Genomic DNA, 24,791 nt, shown 5'->3' on the forward strand with positions numbered 1-24,791 from the left:
AACAAATACGTCATTACTGTGTCAGAAGATATCCATATACCAAATATCTTTTGAAAGGTATTTAGTATTTTCTAGATATCAAATAACCGACATGATAATGGAACAACAACCTACAATACGAGCACCATGAGAAAATGCCTTGGACACAAAAGGAAATCTTTAGGAAGGAATAAGTATGCAAAAACAGAAGAATTCTGACAGTCATGTTCAACTATAAAATAAAAAAATCATCAGTTTATTGCAAGTATCGTGTAAGCATGAATAACAAAATGAATACACTTTTATACACCAACATGATGACATCCCAACATTGACTGGCGAATGTTTGGACATTGGCACCTATATAAATTTTCAATTCTCTCATGATGCTCTACAATTTGGTATGTCTCATCTCTGGGCTCCAAAATCCCTATAAAAATGGACGAAATTCTTTGACATATTCCTTGGTCTTCTCCGGGACTAAAAAAATCTATTGAAGATTTTCTTTACATAAAAAGGGAGAAGTGCTTATGGAGATATATCGTAACTAACAGACTTGTGCAAGGCCGAGTTAATTTGGGCAACAATTTATTTTACCATGAAAAAAAAAAAGATTTTTTGCCATTTTGTTGAAAAAAATGTGCGTTAATAAGGGGTTAATCACGTAATCATCGATGGAAATTTGAGTCACTTGAGAATGAGCTCTCTTTCACTCGAGCTACGAACGTGCCGCATTTGGTGGCATACTCAAATTTGACTAGTATTATTCGTCTAAATCTCCGTTATTCATTTTAAAAATCACATTTCATTATTATTACACTTAGTTTCGACATATTGCAGCCTTCAAGGGCTCCCGCTTGACACAGACTGTTACGGTTTTTTTCTATGATTAATTTAAATTCCTACAATTAACTTTTAAAATCCATTGTGTTCACTGCAATTAACGCCAGGCAACAATTAAATACATTTTTTTATCAATATATATTATTTGCTAGAATTATAATCTATATGTAGAATTTTAATTAATCAAAGTAGAACTAAGAGACAATTGTATTAAAATTAACGCTACAATCACGTTTGATTGAAATTAATATGAATTAATTTGTATTAATTTAAATTAATTCGATTTATATATATAATAAATTTAGATTACCCAAGAAAAAATGTCTATAATCAAATACAAATATACATCATATATATAATTATATACAGGGTGTCCCGTAATTCGTGCTCCACCCATCAGGTGCAGATAGAGCAGGTCAAACTGAGTAGAAAAGTCCTCTACCATTTTGCAAAATTATCAATAATTAATTATAATTAATGAGAATTTATAAAAATCGGCCAATTTGCGTGCCCTACACACAAACGCAAAAGATAATAATCGACAAAAGATAATAACATGCATAAAGCTGAATCTTAACAGTACACGTATCCCGGGGACGTTCGGGGAGCATCCTCAGGACATCCTGAGGATGTTCGGATGTCCTCTGGATGTCTTTCGGATGTGTTGTTAGGGAACCTTAAAATGGACTGTCTCTTCTCGTCACGTGTTACCACTCCCGTAGATTGGTCAAATTTTATTAATTAATTTCTCCTTTATTATTGAGAAAATCGCAAAACGATAAAGGACTTTTTTACTCACAATCAGTTTAATCTGCTCTACCTGCACCTAACGGGTGGGGCGCGAATTACCAGACATGATGTCCCAGGACATCCTGTATAAATTGTCTATATATGTTTTCTTTTTCTTGCATAATCTTTATCGTACGTATAGAAAAAAAGAATAAGAAAAATTAATAAATAAGTAAAAGAATGTTTGCACTTTTTAGAGAAAAATAAAATTTGAAATAAGAAAAAATTGTTCATATATATAATTATATCAAAATTCATATATGAGTATAGATAGGCAAATTTTTTTCTAAAATAAAAATGCAAAAATTATGTGGTTAAACTATATAAGATTAATTAAAATTTAAACATAATTTAATTTAAATTCATTTAGATCGATTAAGTTACACAATTATATGTTAATTAAAATCACGGTCATATACAGAGTGTCCCATAATTCGCGAATCACCTTTCATGGGCAGATAGAGCGTGTTAAACTGAATAGAAAAGTCCTGTATCATTTTGCGATATTCGCAATAATTATTGAGTTATTAACTAAAATATCTAAACGAATGAGCGGGTAGAAAGCAGTAGGCCGGACTCGGTGTGCATGTCGGATGACTTATTTGTTATATGCCGCTTAGTATCAAAAGTATCATCTTACTTTTCGGCGCCACTACATTGGTCGCCGCTCGCTGCATGATGCCGCCTCTCGATCAAATAATGCTTTCTACCTGCTTATTCGTTTAGATATTTTAATAAATAACTCAATAATTATTGCGAATATCGCAAAATGATACATGAATTTTCTATTCAGTTTAACACGCTCTATCTGCCCATGAAAGGTAATTCGCGAATTAGGGGACACCCTGTATACAGGTCTGTGCACTCGGCTATTTTCCGGCCATTAAATTGATGCGTTTCGTGAAACGAAAGTTGCGAAAATATGCCGCAAAATCGTGGTGCGCTACTATCGAGGAAGCAAGCTGTGACAGAGAGTGAGATATACACAGCCTATACAACCGTCACGCTCACTCACATGCCGACTCATCACTAGCGACATGCGGCGAAACGAGTCAACATCGGTTTCATTAAGAGCATTACGTTTCTGAGGTGAGTGCCCAGACCTGTTTATATGGCCGTGATTAAAATTAACTAAATTTAACGTAATTAATAAAAGAAATTTTCGCGTTAATTTATTATTAACTCGAATTATTATTTACTGTTACATCAATTCACCAAGCCTGTTAATGCAATTGTGATCTTTAAAATGTGTTTATAAAATAAAACGCTCACGCTCCCTTAACAGCTAGAATTTCCTTGCAAGTAACATCACACATTAGTGTGTTATGTGTGTGTGTTTTGTGTGGCCTTATGACGTAAATATGTTCGTTATAAAATTTTATGATAAATTTTTACATTAGTATATACTTCCCCACCCTCTCTTTCTATAACCTTGTTGTTAACATATCAAAATCATGAATGTCTGAGTGTCTCTGAATGTCTTTTAGAAGGTTTTTAGTTAGTGATTAAAAAAAGTTATTAACAAGTATAAGTACATGCAAAGCGAAATTTAAATTTATTGCTGGACTGACATAAAAAATTCAATGTTGTCAAATATATATAATTTACATATAGGTATTATTACACACATGTGCATTTTTTACAGATACTCAGAATCTTTATATATATATGATATTCACAAATGTTGCAACAAAAACTGTATAATTATATAGACCTCATTTTGTATTGAAATTACAGGGTATGTATAGAATAAACTTTGTTCTGTGAATTTTCATAGATTTTTATTCACAAGAAAATACTCAAACAAAGTTGAACTCTCTATTTGTTAATAACTTTTTACGAAACAATCAAACAATCGACGGTTAAAATTAAAATTATCGGAGAGAAAAAGGGTATACTAATATAAAGATTCACCAATCTTATTAATCTTGTTTTATATATACGTATACCTCCCTCTATAACTGTGAGGTATTGTGGCGTCCTTATAAACTATACACACATACCTTGCAAACTCCACACAGGACTCGCTCAGTCCTTTGGACGATTTCGTTAATGTTAATAGTAATCGTATTGCAAAAACTACTTGATGAATATTGAGTATAAAATTTGTTCCTGTACGGGTATGTATGTGTGTTTTGTAAATGTGTCTGTCCATATATACTTCATTTCACGAGAGAACGTGCCATTTATTGTTGGTGTTTTCCCAAGCAGCAAGCGTACGCCATTTTGACGTTGATGACGTCATCTGACATCAAAATGATGTCACTTTGACGTTTAATGATGTCAGTTTACTACTTGGATTTGATCATATCCCAGGTAGCAAGCGTACGTCATTTTGACGTCATTTTGATATTTAATGACGTCAGTTTGCTACTTGAATGATATACTGGAATAGTATATGAATTGCGCATTACCCTATTTTTCCATTGTTTAGTTGTTGCCGAATTATGGCAAAGAGATAGAGATTGTTCGACTATGAGTGTAACAAAAAAGTTGACCTCTCGAAGAGTCAACGTAGTTAATCACATGCTGCCTTAAATTATCTTTGCCTTTCGACTTGGCAACAGCCCCCACGTTCTCTCGTTGAACAGAATATTATATATCTATACGAATTTATCAAAAGAGGAAAAAAAGTATAATTCAAGTGATATTCTTGGACGCTTCTTAAATTAAATTTAATCGTGTTTACTCCTTCCAAGTAATAAATCAATTCATTGATGAATCATTTTTCGATGTGAGAAAAACTTTTCTTTGGAAGATCTATTGCTGTACTAATGCCACATTATTAAGCTCTAGAGAATATCAAAAGATAAACATGGTCGGAATAAATCTCTATTTTGAAAAAACTTGAAAAAAAATTTGTATGATTTTTTTAACGTAACAATAATTAAAATCGTAATAAAATATAATTAAAACTTATGAAAAATTAAAAAAAATACAAAAATAAGCGGAATGTTATATGATCTAATATAAATGTAAATAAACATTATTGCATAATACTTCAAAGAGTGATGGCAAATTTCGCCTATTTTTGGGACCTCGAATTTCAAACTTTTTTTCATGTCAAAAGCTACTATTAGATAAAATATTAATCTCAGTAAAATTTCAAAATAAGCATATGCATAGTTCCGGAGATACAAGGGGGAAAGTGATGATTTTTAATCAGTTTTATGAGAAATTATTACTTTCACTTCTTTATATCTAATTGTAAGGAACCGTGCCTATGCTCATCTTTAAATTTCTCTGGAATTAATGTCTCATCATATAGTACTGGCATAAAAAAAAGTTTGAAATTTGAGGTCCCAAAATTTGATTCTATAAAATGAGCAAAAAAACAGGTCTTTTTGCCATCACTCATTTGAGCATAAAAATAAACGCGTGATTACTTTATACTTTGCATAACTGCGTAAAAAAGATACCTATATTTTGCATAGAATTAATATGTTTTTTTCATTTTCATCAAACATTAATTAGTTTTCATTGATATTAATTGATAATTTAAATATAATAAAATCATAAAATATTCGAATTGTGTCGCAATTTTAGCTTTTTTCCTTTCTTTATTATTTATATATTGCACCAAATTTTAGTTACATACAATATTTCCTTGTTAACAGTAACTTTTCGTTTTAGATAATAAATAAAAACAGTTATTTCTTTCTCTTTTTTTGTGTGTGAGTTTGCCTGATTATTTGATCGAATGCAGTTTAATTTTTTTATTTCAGCGCCAGAGTGTAGAACAATCACTTAACATAGCTTTTTCGAAGTTTTAAGTTTTTTTTAAAGTTTATTTCGTCACTGAAAGACATCATAGACAAATACGATAATTTATTAAACAATTAATATACTTTTTTGAAAATTAAACAAGTCTGCTACTTTATTTTAAAAACTTTCTCTGTTAAAGAGATATTACTATAAGAGTTTTTAACAATTTTTATATAATCGAGATAACTTTCATAGTTTCATATAACTAATAAATTTGTAAAAAAACAAAAGTTTAAAAAGAATTTGCAAAACGTAATTCGCATTATTATACTTTTATATGTTCTATTTATTTAGTTAATCTTCTTTATTAGCAGTCTGAATTAACTAAATTGACTTTAAATATATCTATACATATATGTATATACATGTGTATATATTAAATTATATACTTTATCCACTAGTCGAATTTAATTAAAAGCAAGTAATTTAAGAAATTTGAGTTCTTCAATATTACAAATTCGGATATTAATTTAATTATATAAACTTAAATGAAAAATTGCAAATATGGCACACACAAAGAAGTTTTCATTCGACTATTTTTTATATATTTATATATGTACTTATAAGTGTACATATATAAACGAATATTGTGCGTTGTTTATATAATCTTGCCATTATAGTTAATAAAAAAGAACTAAAAGCTAAAAGTGACAGATACAGAATTTCTTTACGCTCAGCTTGGTTGTGCGTCTCTCTCTCTCTCTCTCTCTCTCTCTCTATCTCTCTATCTCTGCCACAAAAATTGTACTACATAAAAATGTTAAAAATTAACAAAGATGTAATCATCAAGTGATATTTGATAAAAAATGAAAAAATTATTTCTTCGAAAATTTTTAGTTTCTTTTTTTGTTAACCATTTTGACTAAAGATTCCGCAAATAACTTTACTTTATTGATTATTGATTTAGCTGCGACTACACAAAATTGTATTTATTTCTCTAAAAAAAAACAAAATATAATTCTTACGTTATTTCCATAGACATAATACTTATAGACTGCATTATACTGATTACAAGTTCTGCATGAAAATTAAGAAGAGAAGTTTGAAAGATTTTAGCCTTCTTTTTCAGAAATAAGAATAGAAAGAGTCGTAGACATCTATTAGCAATCCTAATAATAAAAAAGGCTAAAAATGAAAATGGACAAAAACTGGTTATTAACTTCCTGTCTCAAGATAACACTTGAAGAGTAAAGAATAGGAAAAAAGATACGAAACAAGCAAGAGATGAAATTGGAGTTATGAGTACTGATGTTAAACATATTTTTAATATATAATTCTTGGGAATAATGTTAATATTCTCGAGAATGGTAAATTGTCCCTATACTTAATAATAAATGCAAGAATACAAGAGGAAATGAGCCAAACTAGCCTGAAAGAAAAATTGGAAGTAGAGAATGTCCAAAAAGTGCGATTTTTTGACCTCGAGCGGAAAGTAAAATTCGAGTTGTTTTAGGTCTCATACATCTAGAATAATGTAAAAACCATAGTGGTTTTTCCTAGAAATGCAGGGAACATTTAAATATCATCATATGTTTAGAGAAAATCAAGTAAATCAATATCTCGCAATAAATCGAGATTGCTTGATGTTTCAGTCGAATATTTTGGTAAATATTTTGGTAACACCAACTTTCCAAGATCATTTAGATCGATTTTAATGTCAGTCAATAATAAATTGAATAATATATGTATATACAGGGTGTCTAACGTCCGATCCGGGCTCTTTATTTTGGAAACGACTTGAGATACGAAAAAGTGTTTCAAACAAAAGTTGTACGATTTCGAGGGGAACATAAGATCGTGCTATTGATTTGACCTTGAATAGTTATGTGAAGGTCACGTGAAGGTCACCTTCAATTTCTTAAATAGAACTACCTATTTTTCATTACATATTCTTGTATGTTATTTCAAAAGCTTTACAAAACCCTATACTAAAATATGTTTTTATAAAGTTCTTGTTGAGTTATAAAGGTTTGAAGTTAACAATTTTTTGACAAAATGTAAAATAGCTTATAAAATATTCAGTTTTTGATAATCATACCTTAATACTTTTTTTGCACGGAATAATGAGACCAATCAACTGGTATAAAGAAAATAGATAATTGTTTAAAAAAAAATGTAATATTCAACATGCAGTATACTTTTTTTTATAACCAATTATGTTTTTTTATACCAACTGATTGGTCTCATTATTCCATGCAAAACAGTATTAAGGTACGATTATCAAAAACCGAATATTTTACAAGATATTTTACATTTTATGTCAAAAAATTGTTAACTTCAGACTTTTCCAAGATAAAGAGCCCAAGTCAGACTTTAGGAACACCCTGTATATATATTATTCAATTTATGATTAACTCACATTAAAATCGTTCTATAGTATATTAGCTAACAAGTGCGGGGGATCGTAAATCGGCCGATTTATGACCCGCACATGTTGGCTACGATATTTTGTGTGACCGGTGCGTGGAAAGGGAGCCCTTTCTAAAATCCCATCAGGTTCGTAAAGGGCGACTTTTCGTGCCGGTTGCACAAAATAATTTTAGAAACTTGGTATTACCAAAATATTTACCAAACTATTCGGGTGAAATATCAAGAAAACTCGATTTATTGTGAGATATTGATTTACGTGATTTTCTCTAAACATATGATAATATTTAAATGTTCCCTGCATTTCCAGGTAAAACCACTATGGTTTTTACAATATTCTAGATGTATGAGACCTAAAACAACTCGAATTTTATTTTTCGTTCGAGGTCAACAAATCGCATTTTTTGGACATTCTCCTTTCGGTATTAGAGAAAAAGCTTTATAAATCTATTCTAATATCTATTCATATATAAGTTTGGAACACATGGAAAATTTCAAAAATTTGCTAAAGTTGGTGTATAAAAAATGGAACTTTGAAAAAATGGAACTAACATTTTATTTTTCGTAAAGTCATTCTCTCTCTCAAGGAATTCCTAAACACGTTTTTATAAAGAAGAAAAAACAGGAAAAATTAAAGTAAATAAATTTTTTAGATTGCAAGAGAAAAGAATCCTGGCATAATCGTAAATAATATATTTTTCGTCGAAACAAAAAGTCTTTGAAAAAAATATGAATTTAAATATAAACAAAATTAATATATATAAAAAATAAAATATTAAAAATGAAGACTTCAAAATAAATGAGAAATGACAAAATTAATGTTCCCATCAATTTCAAAACAATTAGAAAAACTATGTATGTGTGTTTGTGTGTGCGCATGCATGCTTTTTCATGCTCTTTAGTCTCGGCTTCCAGTCTCCTCTGAGATTCCATCAATAGATTATAACAATATATGATTATTTTTCTCTGACTTAAAAATTAAAACTTTTTAAAAATTTTACTTTTACTTCTAAGAATTAATGTTATAAACCAAATTCTCGAGATTATGTAATATAAACTTTTATTATTATTTCTTAACTATCACATTTCTTGAAAAAAATTATAATTATTGATAAAAAGGGACACCCAACTTCGATGACTTTGAGCTTGACATTTGTCATTAACATTTCTTAAACGGAATTATCTTTTTTACATAAATTGATTCCTCGTAATATTTGGCATAAGAAGTTACAGAGTGGCTAAAAAAGATCGTTTACAAAATATTTTATTCTTTAATTTGACATAATTTTACATAAACTATGAAATATCTCGTGAAACATTCATTTTCCGATGTTTTTACCTTAATTCTTTTATGCATAAACTAATGAAATAAATTAATTAATTGATGTAAAGACAATAATTGTTCTCAAGGAAAAGTATATAAATTGCAACCAGCAGGTCTCATTATTTTGTGCATAATAAAGTATTGAGGCAAGGTCAACTAAAAAATGAATATTACGAGATATTTAAAAGGTTATGTAAGATTATGTTAAACTCGCTTTGCAAATGTGGCAGATTTTTATGTATTTCAATATAGTCTCTCTTTTAGATTTAAATGGACTTTAAATATATTATAGAAGAGAACAAAAAGAACATATTTTTTTTATAAACACATTCTTACGTATTTAGGAATTGAAACAACTCTTCAAAGATAATTAGATATGTCATTTTGAATATCGGTGAAACAATAAAAAATAATACAAAAAAATATATACAAAATATTTCCTATAATGCTCTTTATAACACACACATTTAGATTTTTCAAAATATTTCCACATCAAATATTTTTTGAATTTTAAATGTTTTATATATCTAAAAATAAAAGTCCTCCACCAAAGAGTGATGGCAAATTTTCGCCCATTTTTTGGGACCTCGAATTCAAACTTTTTTTCATGGCAAATAGTACTATTAGATGAAACATTAATCCCAGTAAAATTTTAAGATGAGCATAGGCACGGTTCCGGAGATACAAGGAGGAAAGTGATGATTTTTAGTCAATTCTATGAAAAATTATCATTTTCACCTCTTCATATCTAAGGAACCGTGTCTATGCTCTTGAAATTTCTCTGGGATTAATGTCTCATCATATAGTACTTTTGGCATAAAAAGTTTGAAATTTGAGGTCCCAAAATTTGACCTTATAAAAATGAGCGAAAAAACAGGTCTTTTTGCCATCACTCTCAATATTTGATAATATGAATTTAGTAATTAAACTTTACAGATGGCGTTTTGTATTTATGCTGCACTATATTCGACAACATACAGTTTATTGTTTATTCTATATTATTCTAATTTATTCTATATTATATTCTACAATATAGAATAAATAGAAAATCATCTTAGAAATATTGAATAATTATTCTCTTATTTATATATATATAAATTATTTATATATTTTCCTATTTAATTTATATATTAAATAATATGGTATACATATATTATGTATGATACAATTGTGGAATGTGAAAAAGAACAAATTGTCAAAAGAGTAAAGTATTGTGAGATAAAACTTGTGCGACACATAATTAGCACAGCGCAAATCTGTATAATTCGTTTACAAAAATACGATTTTATATCAAACTCAAGTAAATGAAAATCACATATGAATTTTATGAATCCTTCTTTAATTTTGTGACAAATGCTTTAAGAAGTCAGTTGTTTTTTCCTTTTTTATCGACAAAATATGAGGTTAGATAAACTATAAATCTATTTATTGGCTATACGGATTGTTTTCTACCTGAAATTAAAACCTTCTCCCTTTGTTAATATTAATACTTTAATTTGTACAGGAAAACGATTTATCAATCTGTATAATCTCATATTTATTGATTACAGAATTAGAATTCATAATGCTGTAATCAAGAAATATGAGACTATACAGATTGATAAATCTTTTTTCTGTATAAATTAAAGCATTAATATTAACAAAGGGTGAAACGTTCTAATTTCAGGTAAAAAAACAATCTGTATAGCTAATAAATAGACTTATAATTTATCTAACCTCATATTTTGTCGATAAAAAGGAAAAAAACAACTGACTTCTCCAAAGCATCCGTCGGAGTTTGGTCAACCGTTTAGGATCCCCTTAATCAAATGTATTGTATAGAATTAGTTCGTTCATATTTTTTTTCACTTTTTGCATAATTTTGTTTTAGGAAAAACTAACAAGCTTCGTCTCTGCCCGAGAATTTTGAATAACTACCGAACTATTTTATTCTTTCCAATAAAAAAGTTTATATTTAATTTTATATAAAAAAGCAAAATTTTAAAAACCTTTAAGTTTGCATAAATATCCAGCCATTGTGGTATCCTAAATCTAAATAATAAGCTGGCAAATTAAAAATCAAAAGATACCACTAAAAGCAGAGCATTAATAATCTAAATAACATCCTAAAAAAATTTTTTGGAAACAATAAAATTTATATAAAGAATAATATCTCATTGATGTCATAGAATACGATTGAATACTATGGCACATTTTATTTTTATAATTCTTTTTATAAAAAACATCTGACTACAGCTATTGTAAGATATTACAATTTTTTGTCAACGTTAATTTAGTCCTAATTAATTGATTTAGAATCAGAAATCACATACATTTTAGAGACTATATTAAAAATATATAAACATTCAAATTTAGTTATTAAATCTATGACTATGATGCTTCTAAAAATTTTCAATAAAAATTAATTTTATAAGCTAACTCTGTTTGGTTTTAAAGCTCTGAATAAATTGTTATTCAATTTATCTTTTTTCTTAAAAATAAGTTTTTTTTATTTTCCACACAATGTTTGTGTGATCTTTTCTCTAATGTTTTTGGATTAAAAAATAAATGCAAAAACCTCACTATATATATTTCAGATTAAAATTAATAAATAGTAAATTAATTCTAAATTATCTCCAAAAAGTAAAGTTGCTAGCTTCTCGCCGACCATCTTAGAATTGTGATGTTAGAAGTGAGAAAATACGCTAAAAATTCTTAAATGCTATTTCGAAATAAAATGATATTTTAGTGAAACAGCACTTTAGGTGTCTTTTGCACACTCTTAAAATACCTGTGAAATAGTATTTCATCGAAATATCTTTTTATTTAAAAATAGTATCTAAAAAGTTTCAGCGCGTGCTTTCTCGCCTCTGACGTCACAATTTAATATGGCCGCGGCGAAGACCCAGGAGTCTTTCAAGCGTTTTTGTTTTATTTGTATATGCGTGTGTGTGTATGCGCATACATGTGCATGTGTGTATTGTCTTTCTCCTTATTAATCGATATAAGATTTTTAATCTTATAATTTTAATATATATATTATATTTTATATATATAATCGCTCCATACATTAATCTAGACTTAACCTGTGTTTGAAAAGTGTTACTTTTGCGAATCAAACATTATTAAAAAAATTATTATTTTAAAAATAATGAGTGTCTTTAAGTAAATTTTAATTGTTATATCTATTCCCATAATAAAAAAAAAGAATATTGATGTATCTCGTAAAAAATTTCTTAATAAATATTTTATGCAAGATATCTCTTCGACCTATATATAAATGATGAGATATAGTTGTAATCAGAAGATATGAGATAAATGATATAGATAAGGTTGGATAGAGAGGTGACCTTTTAAGATTAAAGCTCATACCTTATATATGTATATATAATTAAAAAATAGAAAAAAAAGAAAAAAGAACTTATATTGCGTAATCTATATTTATTATGTCTATGGTTATCTCCACATGTCTCTTTGTTATAATATATCAGTATAGCAAAACGGATATTGCAATACGTAGTATTGCAGCTTCTATTGATATAGAATAAATTCTATTTTTTTCCCTCGATAATCAATCAGGTAACTTGAGACGACCATAACTTGCAGCTTTAAATATTATAGTACGCACGAAATTTTTTTCTATATTCTACTTTCAAGTTTAATCACAATACTCACTTTACGAATCGATACGCCATAAATCGACTAAATCAAAATCACAGGCGCAAAATCGTTAATCAGACGTCGCACATCGACAATGATTAAAAATTTACAAATTAAAAGTTTCTGCATGTAAAAAAAAATATTTCATAAATTAAATTCCAGAGCACATTGACAATAATTTAATTAAATCATAGATTTTAATTTCTTCATATTACTTAATAACGAATTAAATTCTGGTTTTAATTAATTAAAAAATTATATTAATTCTCGCAAACTTAATAAAAATAAACTTTTATATATAAGCAAATAATTATTTAAGCTCTACAAAATAAATTACTATGCATTAGTAACGTAGTCACGAATTATTCATGTACATTCATATTCTCTCAGATACATTACTCCCCCCCCCCCCCAACTAAATCAACTTAATCGACACATTAAATTTATTGCACATTTGTGTGTGTGTGTGTGTGTGTGTGTGTGTGACAGAATTGAATTCATTAATATAAATTTAAATATACACGTTTGTAAAATTTTTTACATGAAAATTTTTATATGAAAATTTAATTTAAGTTTTCAATTATACATACATACATATATATATATATATGTGTGTGTGTGTGTGTGTGTGTGTGTGTGTGTGTGTATACACAGGATGTTTCATGACTCAAGGTTTATACATTAAGGACGTGTTATTGAAGTCATTTAAAATTAAAATTGTTTAATAAACATATATCCGTAAATGCTTTTTAACAGAAAGTTGCCATTAAAAGTTAATGTGAATAATTGAAAAAGAAGGAAAAAACATTTATAATTTAACTTGTTTATTTATAAAAGTATTACTTCTGTTACAAAATTATCTCCTGCAAATTCAATATAAAAACTTGTCCTGTGTAAGGGGATCCAACAGTTCACTTTATCTTGCCAGGAGAATTTCCTATTTGCGATGTCGCATCCATAATTCTATTCACAAGTTCATTCATATTGAGATTATTCTGCATAAACTATTAAGGCTCCTATATCTTTTAATTTAAAAATGGCATCAAAGAATTTTCAGCATGTGCTTTCTCACTTCTAACGTCACAATTTAAATGGTCGCGGCGAGAATCCAGGAGCCTTAAGATGAGAAAATATAAACAATATCACCAGAACTAACAGAAAATATTCTTATACATAAACTTTCAATGCTTGCAATTCTGTTAAGAAGCATTTATGGACATGTTTATTAAACAATTTCAACTTTAAACAACTTTAATAAAACGCCTTTAATATATAGATCTCGAGTCACGGGACACCTTGTATACATATGTGCATATATATACACATACACATATATATATATTTGTATATTAACATCAGGGGCAACATTTGGTGCAGGTATGTCTTTGCACAAAGAGCAAAGTGGAAGAGGAAAAAATCACACGGCTGTACCTCACGAGAGACCCTGCGGCGTGAAGCAGATCTTCTCCAGTTCGCCGGTCGACGAACTGACTGGCGACTCGGCTCGGTCGTCCTGCTCTTGGGCCGCCAGTTGTTCGCTGTAGTAATGGGGCGTACTGAGATAGTCGATGAGCCGCCGCGGTAACGGCAGGGTCGGGATCAAATCCCTACGTACCATCTTCAGGATGACGAATCTGCAAGTGTGCTGCAGACTTTGTACCTGCTTGAATCGCGACACCGGATGAAGCAGCTGCACTCGCATCGGACCCAAAACCGGTCGCCGATGCAGAAAGAAAAGGTACCGACCGCTGCGCGAATGCTCGACCGCGTTCTCGATGAAGTCGACGATGGTGTGTGACTTGAACTTTGTGCAGCTACCGAAACTGAAGTTACCTGCATATCCAAAAGAGATGAATTCGATTAAAACGCATGTCGTACGTGAGTGTCATACGAATTCTATATATAGTATGGTAAAAGCTTACCCTGATCATGCTCTATCCTTACGTGTCGCACGCAACTGTTAAGTCTGAACGACAAGGAAAAAATGTAATGGTCGTCGCTACTGTCCCGTACGATGAATGAACCATCTGGCTCGTTGGATAGTATCTTCTCCGCCGCTTCGCCGGATATAGGTCCCCAGTACCATCCGTACTGTGGAAAAAAAACGACAGTATTAGAAAAAAATATTCGCCAATTCTTTAAATACTTAATATAAGCTTTTTTCGAGAAAAGGAAAAAGATCGAGACCCTATCGGAAGTCAAACTCTCTTATTATTAGTAAACAATGCTTCAGTTTATGGAACTATCAACCCTCTTCTTTCTCTCGATTCACCCAGAATTCTGAGGAGACGTTGATTAAATCCACTTCTGAAATCTATAAGCCTATCTCGAGCAGAGGAAAATATCGAAGCCCTACATAAGAATCCTAGGACCTTCTCTCTCAATAGGAAGTTACTCTGGTCACTGAGGTACTCATCATTCCAAGTATTTTGACGTCATTTTGACATTCAATATCAGTTTGCTACTTGGGGATTTTTTAGTGTAAAATTGGGTAAAACAATATGCGATCAACCCAAGTAGCAAGAGTACGTCATTTAGACGTCGAATGACGTAATTAAACATCAAAATGACGTCAGTATGCTACTTCGGAAGTTTTTTTTGTGTGAAATTAGGTAAAACTGTTACAGAACCGTGTATATTCTCTCAGCTCATATACATATTTTCTACAATAGCAAGTCCAAGTTGACGATAAAACAAAATATACGTACATCCTTGACTTTTTCGATACTCGCGGCAAAGTCCATACTCGTGTCCTCCGCGGTATCTTCCTCAAGTCGCACGGCGGGCGAAGAAACTTGCTGCTGTATCAAGCTCGGAGATTCGCATTTGGGTGCCATCGCTGTGAGGGCCTCTTCCGCTTGCTCGACATTCGCCTGGCTGTTGCTTTTGGGCAGAGGTGGCAACGCTCGCTTGAAGAACGGCAATTTTTGCGCGCTCGGTTCCGTCTCAGATGGAGCGGTGTTGTTATTATTTGCGTGCTGATCAGAGTCGACGCTCTCCTCCTCCTCGACGATCTCACCCTGAACGATGCTGTTGCTGCGCTTTTCCACAAAATGATCCGGCGAACCCAGTCGCCGAAACCGGAAGATATTGCAGAGCGTTTGCTTGAGATTTAAGGAGAAATTACGTTGACTCTTCTTCATCTTCTCCCGCTCGGACTCGCTCTTCTCCTTGTGCGACTCATCGCGCGCCTTCTTATGCCTGATGCTGACGAATGCGTTTCTCTTATGCTTCTTCGCGTTATTAGAATTATTATGATTGTTATTATTATTGTTATGATGATGAATCATCATTCCGTTACTGGCGCTCTTGTTGGACACCGGAGTATCCGTGGACGAATCCGTATGCACATTACTGTTATACCTATTATTAAATATTATATTTAATATTAAATTTATTATTATCTATTGTAAATATTAAGGTTTTTGGGTACTATAAGGTACGCCGCGGCCATGTTGGATTGTGACGTCAGACGCAAGAAAATTCTTCTCTATGCCATTTTTAGATAAAACACAAACTTCACATTGCTTTAGCACATTTTTAAAATAATCCGAAAACTATTTTAAAATAATTGTAATATCAGATTTTGTCATGGAATGACTGCGCAAGGCTATACGAATCAGGCCTCATATCACAATCATTTTATAGCTATTGATTGATTATAAAAGGTAAAAAATAAGCCATCTAAAGTAATATTTCATCGAAAAATTTTTTTGTCTAAAAATAGCACATAAGATTTTGTAGCGTATGCTTTTTCACCTCTGACGTCACAATTTCAACATAGTCGACAAGGATTCAGGAGTTTTGAAAAATATTTAGATATAATATTTAGATATAATAGTGTACTTATATTAATAATTAATTTTGGCTTTATAGACCGAGTTTTTTCCTTATTTAATGGTTATTGCTGGCATTAATGATTATACAATATATAAAAAAATTGTTTTTTGAAAATTCTTAAGGGATCAATAAATAGCTTCCTTCTTTGAGAATACTGGAAAAAAAAACACCGGCATGAAACTAGTCGTTTCTTACAATTTTTTGGACGCTGCATTACAATTATTGCAATTGATCTTTGTCATTCCGTATATAAATACGATCTCAGAAATGATTGTCTCCTGTAATTGCCTCTTCGTTTGGCCTACATAAGATGTATTACAATCATTGCAATTGATCTTATAAACAACATTCGAATTCTCCTCGGTAAAAAATACAGAGTGTATAGTAGGATACAGATGTCTCAATAAACTTGATAACATTATTAAAGCACAGAAAGATAAAATTAAACATCCATGCAATTCGAATGTTGTTTATAAGATCAATTGCAATGATTGTAATACATCTTATGTAGGCTAAACGAAAAGGCAATTACAGGAGACAATCATTTCTGAGATCGTATTTATATACGGAATGACAAAGAATTTTTTATTAACTGATTTAAACAAAGATACTGAATTACTCAGCAAGTCTTATTTTGATATTTTGGATAAATTAGCGAACAATAAATAATAATAAGACAAATCGGACATTAACGGTTTAAACATAGGTATTAGATCATATATATGGTAAACATGCACATTCTTCGATTAAGTAGAGTTTGAAATGAGATGTCTTTTTATATTGTTGGTCTTGTCTTGTGTCATCTTCAATAACTTTTTCAAAAAAACCGTGGTTCAAATTGTCAAGAAGGACGATGTCAAGTAAGCATATTGCTAACAGTTAAGGATATATATTTTAATTTTTGACATACGTTAATCGTCAATTTTTTATTAATCGCAGCGCCTACGGAACGTATTAATTTCTCGCATATTAACGATAAAACTTTTCGAGATTTGATTAAAATCAAAGATCATATCAAGGCGAACATTTGTTGGATATGACGGATTGAAACACGCTTTAATTGCTTATAAATTCTCGACTTTTATTGAAGAACTAACATTAATTTTCGATATTATGTGGAATTTTTGTATGAATTTGTGTTTTTTAATAATTACTGTAATATAATACTGAGGAAGACCACGTGCGGTTGAAACGTTTATTTTATAATGATTGTAATTTTCGCTTAAGTTTAAGTATAGAATGTTTGTAGCTTTCACATAATGTTTTATGTTTAGTTTATACATGGAATAAATTTTATTTGACAGAACAACTCTAATAATTGCTCGATAAGTTGGCCTTTTTATCTATCACTAGTTGTATATACAATATACGAGCGAAGCTTTGTATCAATTGATTTTTTAATATATTATTATATTCTGTAATGTGATTTATCGTTGTTGAAGATTCGCTTCTCGAGGCTCTAACAAAAAATATTAATTGAGTCCAAATTTTAATAGAAGCTGTTGTCACTCAAAAATTTCCATATACTGTAAACTAGAGCTCACTAGGATTCTTCTGAGCCAAGAACGAGCGGTTTTAAAAATACGAAGAAATTATGAAAAGCATAAGAGGGGATTAATAAATGCCGATCTTACGAAACAGAAACGATTATCGCACTTACCTATTATTATTTATACTGAGGGGTTTGGTTGTCGCGGCAAGGTGTACCGGCGTATGTCCTAGCAGCGGCGTCTTGTCCCGCTTGATCTTGTTCTCGCTGGAGTCGCTCGAGCTGGAATACAATGTTTGCAGGTACTGTCGTACCTCGTGCAGAGTCATGTGAATCGGCTCGCCAATGTTGTGCGCGTGTCCGTTCGACGCTTTGATATTGTGACGACCGGAGGTGCCCGGCACGCTGTGCCGCTTGCCGCCGCCGCCACCGTTGCCACAGGGGTTGCCCTCATTGCAGCAGACGTCGGCAAGCAAACGCTGGGACTTGATGACGTGGGTAATGGCGCGGGACTTGCCGCAGTAGTGGCGCGCCTGCTGGATGTGGGCCTCCAGCTCGCTCTGCGAGCTCGCGGAAACGTTTCGCCGTCTCTTGCGGTGGTGCCGGTGCCGTTTCGGCCTTTGCGGGGTCCGCAGATCGTGGAGAGGTCGCACCATGTCGATCGGCACCGTGTAGATGTCCGAGTCAAACGGCACGTTGTACATGTCGCTGATCTCGCTGGTGGTCAGTACGTCGTGCGACATCGCGGATGTGATGAAACTGCTGTCGTCGGCCTTGTGACCGAGGCCGGAGGTATTTATGGAATTATGCGAACTGGACAGTCTCGACGAGGCCAAGGAGCAGCGTGAGTTCGGCCGATTCAGCGTGTTGTACGGCGTGATAGCGATGGTGGCGGCGCCCTGGCACACCGGTGGCGTCATTAGGTCCCATATACATTTAGAATTGGTCTGGTGGGCCCGTGTCGTCACGGAAATCGGATTCGCAGCGGGCGCGATTCTACCTTCCGGCCAGGAGATGCGACAAGAGATCACCAGGGCCTCCTCTATCGCGGCTTGTACCAGATTCTCGGCGTAATCGTCGACCCAGCACGGCATTCTATGCCTTATCAGTCGCGCATAGTTCACTATTGGCGTAGACAGGGATTCCGAGTCCGGTGGCGACGGACTGTCTTGAAATTCCGGGGGTGGTTTGATCGCCACGTCGACCACCTCGACCTCCAATTTGCCGTCCGCGTCGCTCCAGCCTGGACCCTTCTTCAACGTGTTGAAATTCTCGCCGCACATACCGTCCGAATAATCGAAAGAATCTTGTGATAGAGACTTACTTTCTATGTCGCTTTCTTGCATCTGTAAAATTCGGAAGAGTTATACAGGGTGTATCTGAATGGTCTGTACAAACTTTTAGGATATGTTCTAGGGATCAAAACAAGCAGAAAATTATAAACATGGGTTCGAAGACGCTTTTTTCTAGAGTTATAATGGTTTGAAGTTCTCTTGCAGTGTGTAGAAGAAATTATCACATTAAATTGTATAAGAGTTGCAATCTGTATTTATTATGTATTAATTGTATTATTTTAATTTACTTGAAAAGAACCACAACCATATGATCGAAACATTGTAATTTTTAATAAACAAAATTTTGACTAGTTTTGGCCGATTAATTAAAAACATCCTGTATTATTTATTTATTTCTACAAATATTACAAGACAGTACACTTGCTATAGCAAATGCTCAAAATGGCCTCTTTTAGATCCAAAGAAAGCCTGAACTGTCATAACAAGAAAGTAAATTCAAAGGACTTTGCACTTATGCTAATATAAAATTGGATCTCACCAAGCCCAAACCTATTTGGAATCTATTACATTTACAGAGTTCTTTATATAATTTAAGACAGAAGAAAAAATATTACCTCCATTGCAAGATGGGCTCGAACAGAATCACTGGATATTGAACCTCCTAGGCCACTGCTACCAAGATCACTAAGAGGCCCAGCACTTAATGAACATGATGGCGGTGAGTCCATTTCAGATTTCGTATGCTTCAACTGTATGTATCGGAAATGCCTACAGTAGCCGGAATTTTTGACATTTCCATATTACTCTCTAAAATTTAAAGCAATTTGTTACAATGCTGAAATTTATTTTTACAAACTGTTGTTGCTGAATGCCTGACCTGAAGAAAAGTATCATAGGCAACATATAACTGCCTTATGATTTTTATATTTATATATTGACTTGTACTTTGCGCATGGTCCATTATGAATAAGAAATTACAATGACATTCTAAAGCGACACAGCTGATAACCCTGCAACAGAAAACATAATTATTCTTAAAAAAAAAAAATAAAAAAAAAAAATTAATATATATGTACATGTATGTGTAGAAAAAAAAAAATATATATATATATAATACACATATACATATCAGCAAATATATAAGAAAATTTAATCTTTTTTAAAAAATACATTAACAAAAATCTTTTATAAATATACGAATATAAATTTTTCGCAATTTATTCTTCGAAGTTGATGTCTCTAACCAAGAGTCTATCGATGAACAAAAAAGAAATATAAAATGCTAAAAAAAATTTAGACCTCGAATGTATACGATAAACTAATCGGAGTAGAAGGTACCGCGAGGGTTCAACGAGAATTAGTGCAAAAAGGTTTGACAGAGGAATCGTGTTCGAAATTCGCATCTCTTCTTCGTGGCTCTGTTCGGAGGGGAGATTTTTCCAATGTATGGGGAGAGCAATGTGTGGACGACGCGACACGACAGCTGATTACCTATGCGCTGAATTGTCCGCGACACGTTTGCGACCCGAAACTCGCTGACGTCGTCGCGCGAAGACACGCTACTCATGATTGTCGCATGACGCGCGCGAGGCTCATGCCGGGGACCAATCGATATTTGTGAGACAACGCGGAGGCTCCGCGGCGGAGCAGCCTCGCCTTGTATCATCTAGTACCATGATCGGTTAATGATCAGTCGATTGGGTTCTGGATGCCTAGTGTCACGCCTAACCTTTTAGCGTCCAATGAGTACACGCTGCCCTTAAAGCCTTGTGTGCACGATACTAGAAATTGTTCCGAGTCACAGTATATGTATAACCAGTAGCGGCACTTCGTGTCGGTTCTTTTGATGTCAGTGTCCGAAATCATGTGACATGTCGCCATGTTCTTGATAGTAATAGCGCGCTTATATTTAAATTGTGAGAAAGAAAGGCAACTATATATAAACAATTATTTTTATAATTGTGCAGACAATTATTGTATAAATAACCACAATGTATATTTTCTTGAAATACATATTACATATGTAACATTAAAGTAACGCAAATAATCATATAAACATAAAAAAAGAAGAAATTTAACAAGTAATAATATTAAAATATACCTATGTGTTATTTAATAAATTATTTTTTTATTATGTTTGTGTATTATTTAATGAATTATTTATATTAAACAAGTAACATATTTATTATTGCCATTTTATTTATAAACATATTGATGTACATTTAGATTATTTACAATTGAAATGTATATAATGTGTAAAATTACGATAAATTCGTGATCAATGATTCCAATTTTTTGTTATACTCTTCAAAAATACGAAATCTCAAATTTTAGATGTATATAAAAATTGATAATAAATAAATGTATATAACAATTCTATGTAATTTACAATTGGTTATAAAAGACTAATTTGTTTTATATTATCAGGTGTATTATTGTTTATCTGTTTAATGTACTTAAATTGATTTCTGTCTTGTTATTATGAATACGTATGAATACTTATAAGATAAGCTCCATTTTGTGGATAGGTATGTGTTGAATAATTGAACAGGAATTCAGTCACCTAGAAAACAATATTAATTATAAAATAAAACACTTTTTATTAATATTTTTAATATTATAATGTTTAGAAAAAACAAAAATTAGACATTTTCTGCATCTTTAACACACACACATATATATGTATATGTAGCAATTGTGCTCTAGAATAAATGTTATTGTAATTTTAGAAACAATTAAATTTTATATATACGTATATAGGAAATTGTCAAACAATTAATACCTTTCTGGATGAGATGGAAAGCGAAAAAAGCTCAAGTGACGACTGGAGCCGGAATTTTCATTGCAATCTTGTATTGCGCACGTGAAACCACCAACAACTACGCGACGTTCCATTATTATAACAATGTTTTTTAAAAATATTTTCAGACCTAAAACTTAACAGAGTCCTTTAATTAACTTGAATTCATTAATAGGCTATATTTATTTTGATAAACACAACCACTACTTACTGTGTTTACAACTCACTGTACACCATATTGTGGATAGTAATCCAACGCATGCGCCGTAGCATTTCTCCGACGCTATTTTTCTTGAGTGACGCTACTGGTTATACATATACTGTGTCCGAGTTCTCGGAGCAATTTCTAGTATCGTGCACACAAGGCTTTAAGGGCAGCGTGTACTCATTGGACGCTAAAAGGTTAGGCGTGACACTAGGCATCCAGAACCCAATCGACCGAGTTCTCGGACCGAGAAATGTGTAGCCAATAGCCTAGTTTACATCAAGCACTTGATACGCGTATCAAATAGTAAATTACTAGTAAATTGGTTCAGTCATTGGCTGATCAGTTCAAATACACTAATGGCGCGGTTACATGGTACGGAACGTATGCGCAATCCGGAATTGGCGGAACGCTCGTGATTGGTTCGACCTGCTTTCTATTCGTTCCGCCGATTTTTATCCGCAAGTTTCTATTTTATACGCATTTATTGTACAGAACTGCGGAATTACTTGTGTATATGTGTAAAAATGTCGAAAGTTCAGCAGATATCCGTAAGAATATTATTAAAAAATATTAAAATTTTAAATAAATTAAATCTTAAATTAATAATTTTATATGTTATTGCAATATTATATTAAACAACTTCTTTATAAAATATAAATTTAATACTTATACGAAAGTTTGAGGTTCTAATACTTATACGGAAGTTTGAGGTTCTAATACTTATACGGAAGTTTGAGGTTCTAATACTTATACGGAAGTTGGAATCTTCTTTCTAAGCTAAATATAGGTCGCACCCAATATTTCTGTCTTTTCTTAATATTTTTATTTCTTTTTGCAATTATATACAACAAATATAATTTTACAATCTTGCGGCCTAATTCATTCTTTTTAAATATACACCAACTTTGTTTTAATTTATTTAATAACCCGCATATAATAATAAACAATTTTTTAGAATCCATATTGACAATTGTTGTTTCGAAGGTTATGTATGGAATTCATAATTTTTTGACGGGTATATATGTGAATCCGATCCGTATAAATTTGTATTTCCTATGTCCCATGTAGCGGAAAACATGGAAGCGTAATTTGTGTGAGCCAATAATATACACTGTTCCGATAGAGACAACAAAAAGATCTATGGGAAAGAATCTTGTGATTGGCCAGCGCCAATTGCACTTCCGCGTTTTCCACTTTATGGGACATAAGGGTGTCATTACATGAAACGCGAAAACGCGGAAGAGAATTTAATTAGAAAAGTAACTATTCCGCGTTTCCGCAAATTGAGTCGTTATTTTCCGCACATTTGAGCGGAATCCGCGAAATCCGTTACCGTGTGTGCACGTGGATTCAAAAGTATATAGAAAATAAAAATTTTATAAATGAATGGTCCTGTAAGTATTTGAATTCTTTTTAGTATTCAGTAAAGATATAGTAGCTTGTTATTTTTAGAGAAAAGTTTCTGTAATTTACACACTTTTGATATAGATATAAAATTACAGAATAACAAATTATTAACACCTATTGCAAAGTCATAACCTCATTTTAAGTGAAATAAAGATAATTAAACGATTGCATTTATTCAGGCCGGTATCCCATGGAGCGGATTATGCGGAAGCGGAACCAGCGGATCGCCAATCACGGAATCGTTCCGATAGAACTTATATATCGATGAGCTCCATCGGAATGATTCTGTGATTGGCGATCCGCTTGTTCTGCTTCCGCGTAATCCGCTCCATGGGACTCCAGCCTAACAGGCAACAAAGTGTGGCTATTGAGGTTTTATTTTCAGGGGATCATGTGGAATAATTTTGAACCACCATTGTTTCAAAACATACGATGAAACTACAGATCTTATAAATGTTGACAGCAATGCTGTGGTTACTATGAGTACGTATAGTATGTCAGGAGGTCGATTGTGTATTTTGGGTGAGTTGCTCACGAGGTGAAAATTACAAAAGTGAGGAAATTTACTAGAGTACCCACGGTTTCATTTGTCGATATCTAGTAAATCTTTTCACTTTTGTAATTTTCATCTCGTGAGCAAACTCACCCAAGATACACAATCGACCTCCAGAACAATCAATTGAGTCATTTTGCAATAATTTTAGTTGTTTATTTATTTATGTTAAAGAAAAGAGACATATATATATATCAAACTGAAAGTGTGCAACATGAAAAGGAGCTTCACAGTCTAATACTCAATCAGAACTTACACAAGACCCATATTTTACGGTTTCTTTTGTCTTCTTGCAGTTTCTTATAACGCAAATATAAAATATACATTGAAATAACTTTTTTCATAGTTATCTCTGCATATCTTATTATTGGTTCATCCCGTGCTTGTATAAGATACTTCATAATAATCATCAACATGATGTTTGAATCCATGATATTGTGCTTAATATTATATTGTTATTTTTAAAATAATAAAACAATTGAAATATATAAAA

General features: G+C 31.9%; 1 protein-coding gene and 1 long non-coding RNA gene across 4 annotated transcripts; both read right to left on the reverse strand.

Moving 5' to 3' along the window:
- Nucleotides 1–206: 206 nt before the first annotated feature.
- LOC114935479 (uncharacterized) lies at nucleotides 207–21,129 on the reverse strand. 3 transcript variants are annotated; one of them, XM_029308328.1, is made up of 8 exons: nucleotides 20,822–21,016; nucleotides 20,208–20,340; nucleotides 19,945–20,137; nucleotides 18,207–19,381; nucleotides 15,415–16,069; nucleotides 14,629–14,797; nucleotides 14,138–14,539; nucleotides 207–409 (listed from the first exon to the last, which is right to left on the reverse strand). In XM_029308328.1, exons 3-7 carry the CDS (start codon nucleotides 20,056–20,058, stop codon nucleotides 14,139–14,141), a joined length of 2,514 nt encoding a protein of 837 aa, XP_029164161.1. In that variant the 5' UTR covers nucleotides 20,059–20,137; nucleotides 20,208–20,340; nucleotides 20,822–21,016; the 3' UTR covers nucleotides 207–409; nucleotide 14,138. The 3 variants fall into 3 exon arrangements, with proteins under 3 accessions (XP_029164161.1, XP_029164160.1, XP_029164159.1); XM_029308327.2 differs by lacking the exon at nucleotides 20,822–21,016 and adding an exon at nucleotides 21,060–21,129 and having other exon boundaries at nucleotides 207–14,539; XM_029308326.2 differs by lacking the exon at nucleotides 20,822–21,016 and adding an exon at nucleotides 20,630–20,815 and having other exon boundaries at nucleotides 207–14,539.
- Nucleotides 21,130–21,509: 380 nt separating this feature from the next.
- LOC114935459 (uncharacterized) lies at nucleotides 21,510–22,463 on the reverse strand. Its single transcript, XR_003820491.2, has 3 exons — nucleotides 22,342–22,463; nucleotides 22,113–22,266; nucleotides 21,510–21,893 (listed from the first exon to the last, which is right to left on the reverse strand). It is a non-coding gene; the product is annotated as an uncharacterized LOC114935459 (long non-coding RNA).
- Nucleotides 22,464–24,791: the final 2,328 nt, after the last annotated feature.

Source organism: Nylanderia fulva, unplaced genomic scaffold, assembly GCF_048542155.1.
Source record: "Nylanderia fulva isolate GAGA-0341 unplaced genomic scaffold, ASM4854215v1 Scaffold182, whole genome shotgun sequence".
Taxonomy (NCBI): domain Eukaryota; kingdom Metazoa; phylum Arthropoda; class Insecta; order Hymenoptera; family Formicidae; genus Nylanderia; species Nylanderia fulva.

Excerpts from the sequence above, each read along its gene's own strand:
- LOC114935479 (XM_029308327.2), bottom strand. The coding sequence starts at position 20,058 with ATGGACTCACCGCCATCATGTTCATTAAGTGCTGGGCCTCTTAGTGAT. Across the intron at positions 16,070-18,206 it reads CTCAGTATAAATAATAATAG|GTATAACAGTAATGTGCATA; the intron begins GTAAGTGCGATA and ends ATTTAATAATAG. Across the intron at positions 14,798-15,414 it reads GTATCGAAAAAGTCAAGGAT|TACGGATGGTACTGGGGACC; the intron begins GTACGTATATTT and ends TTTTTTCCACAG.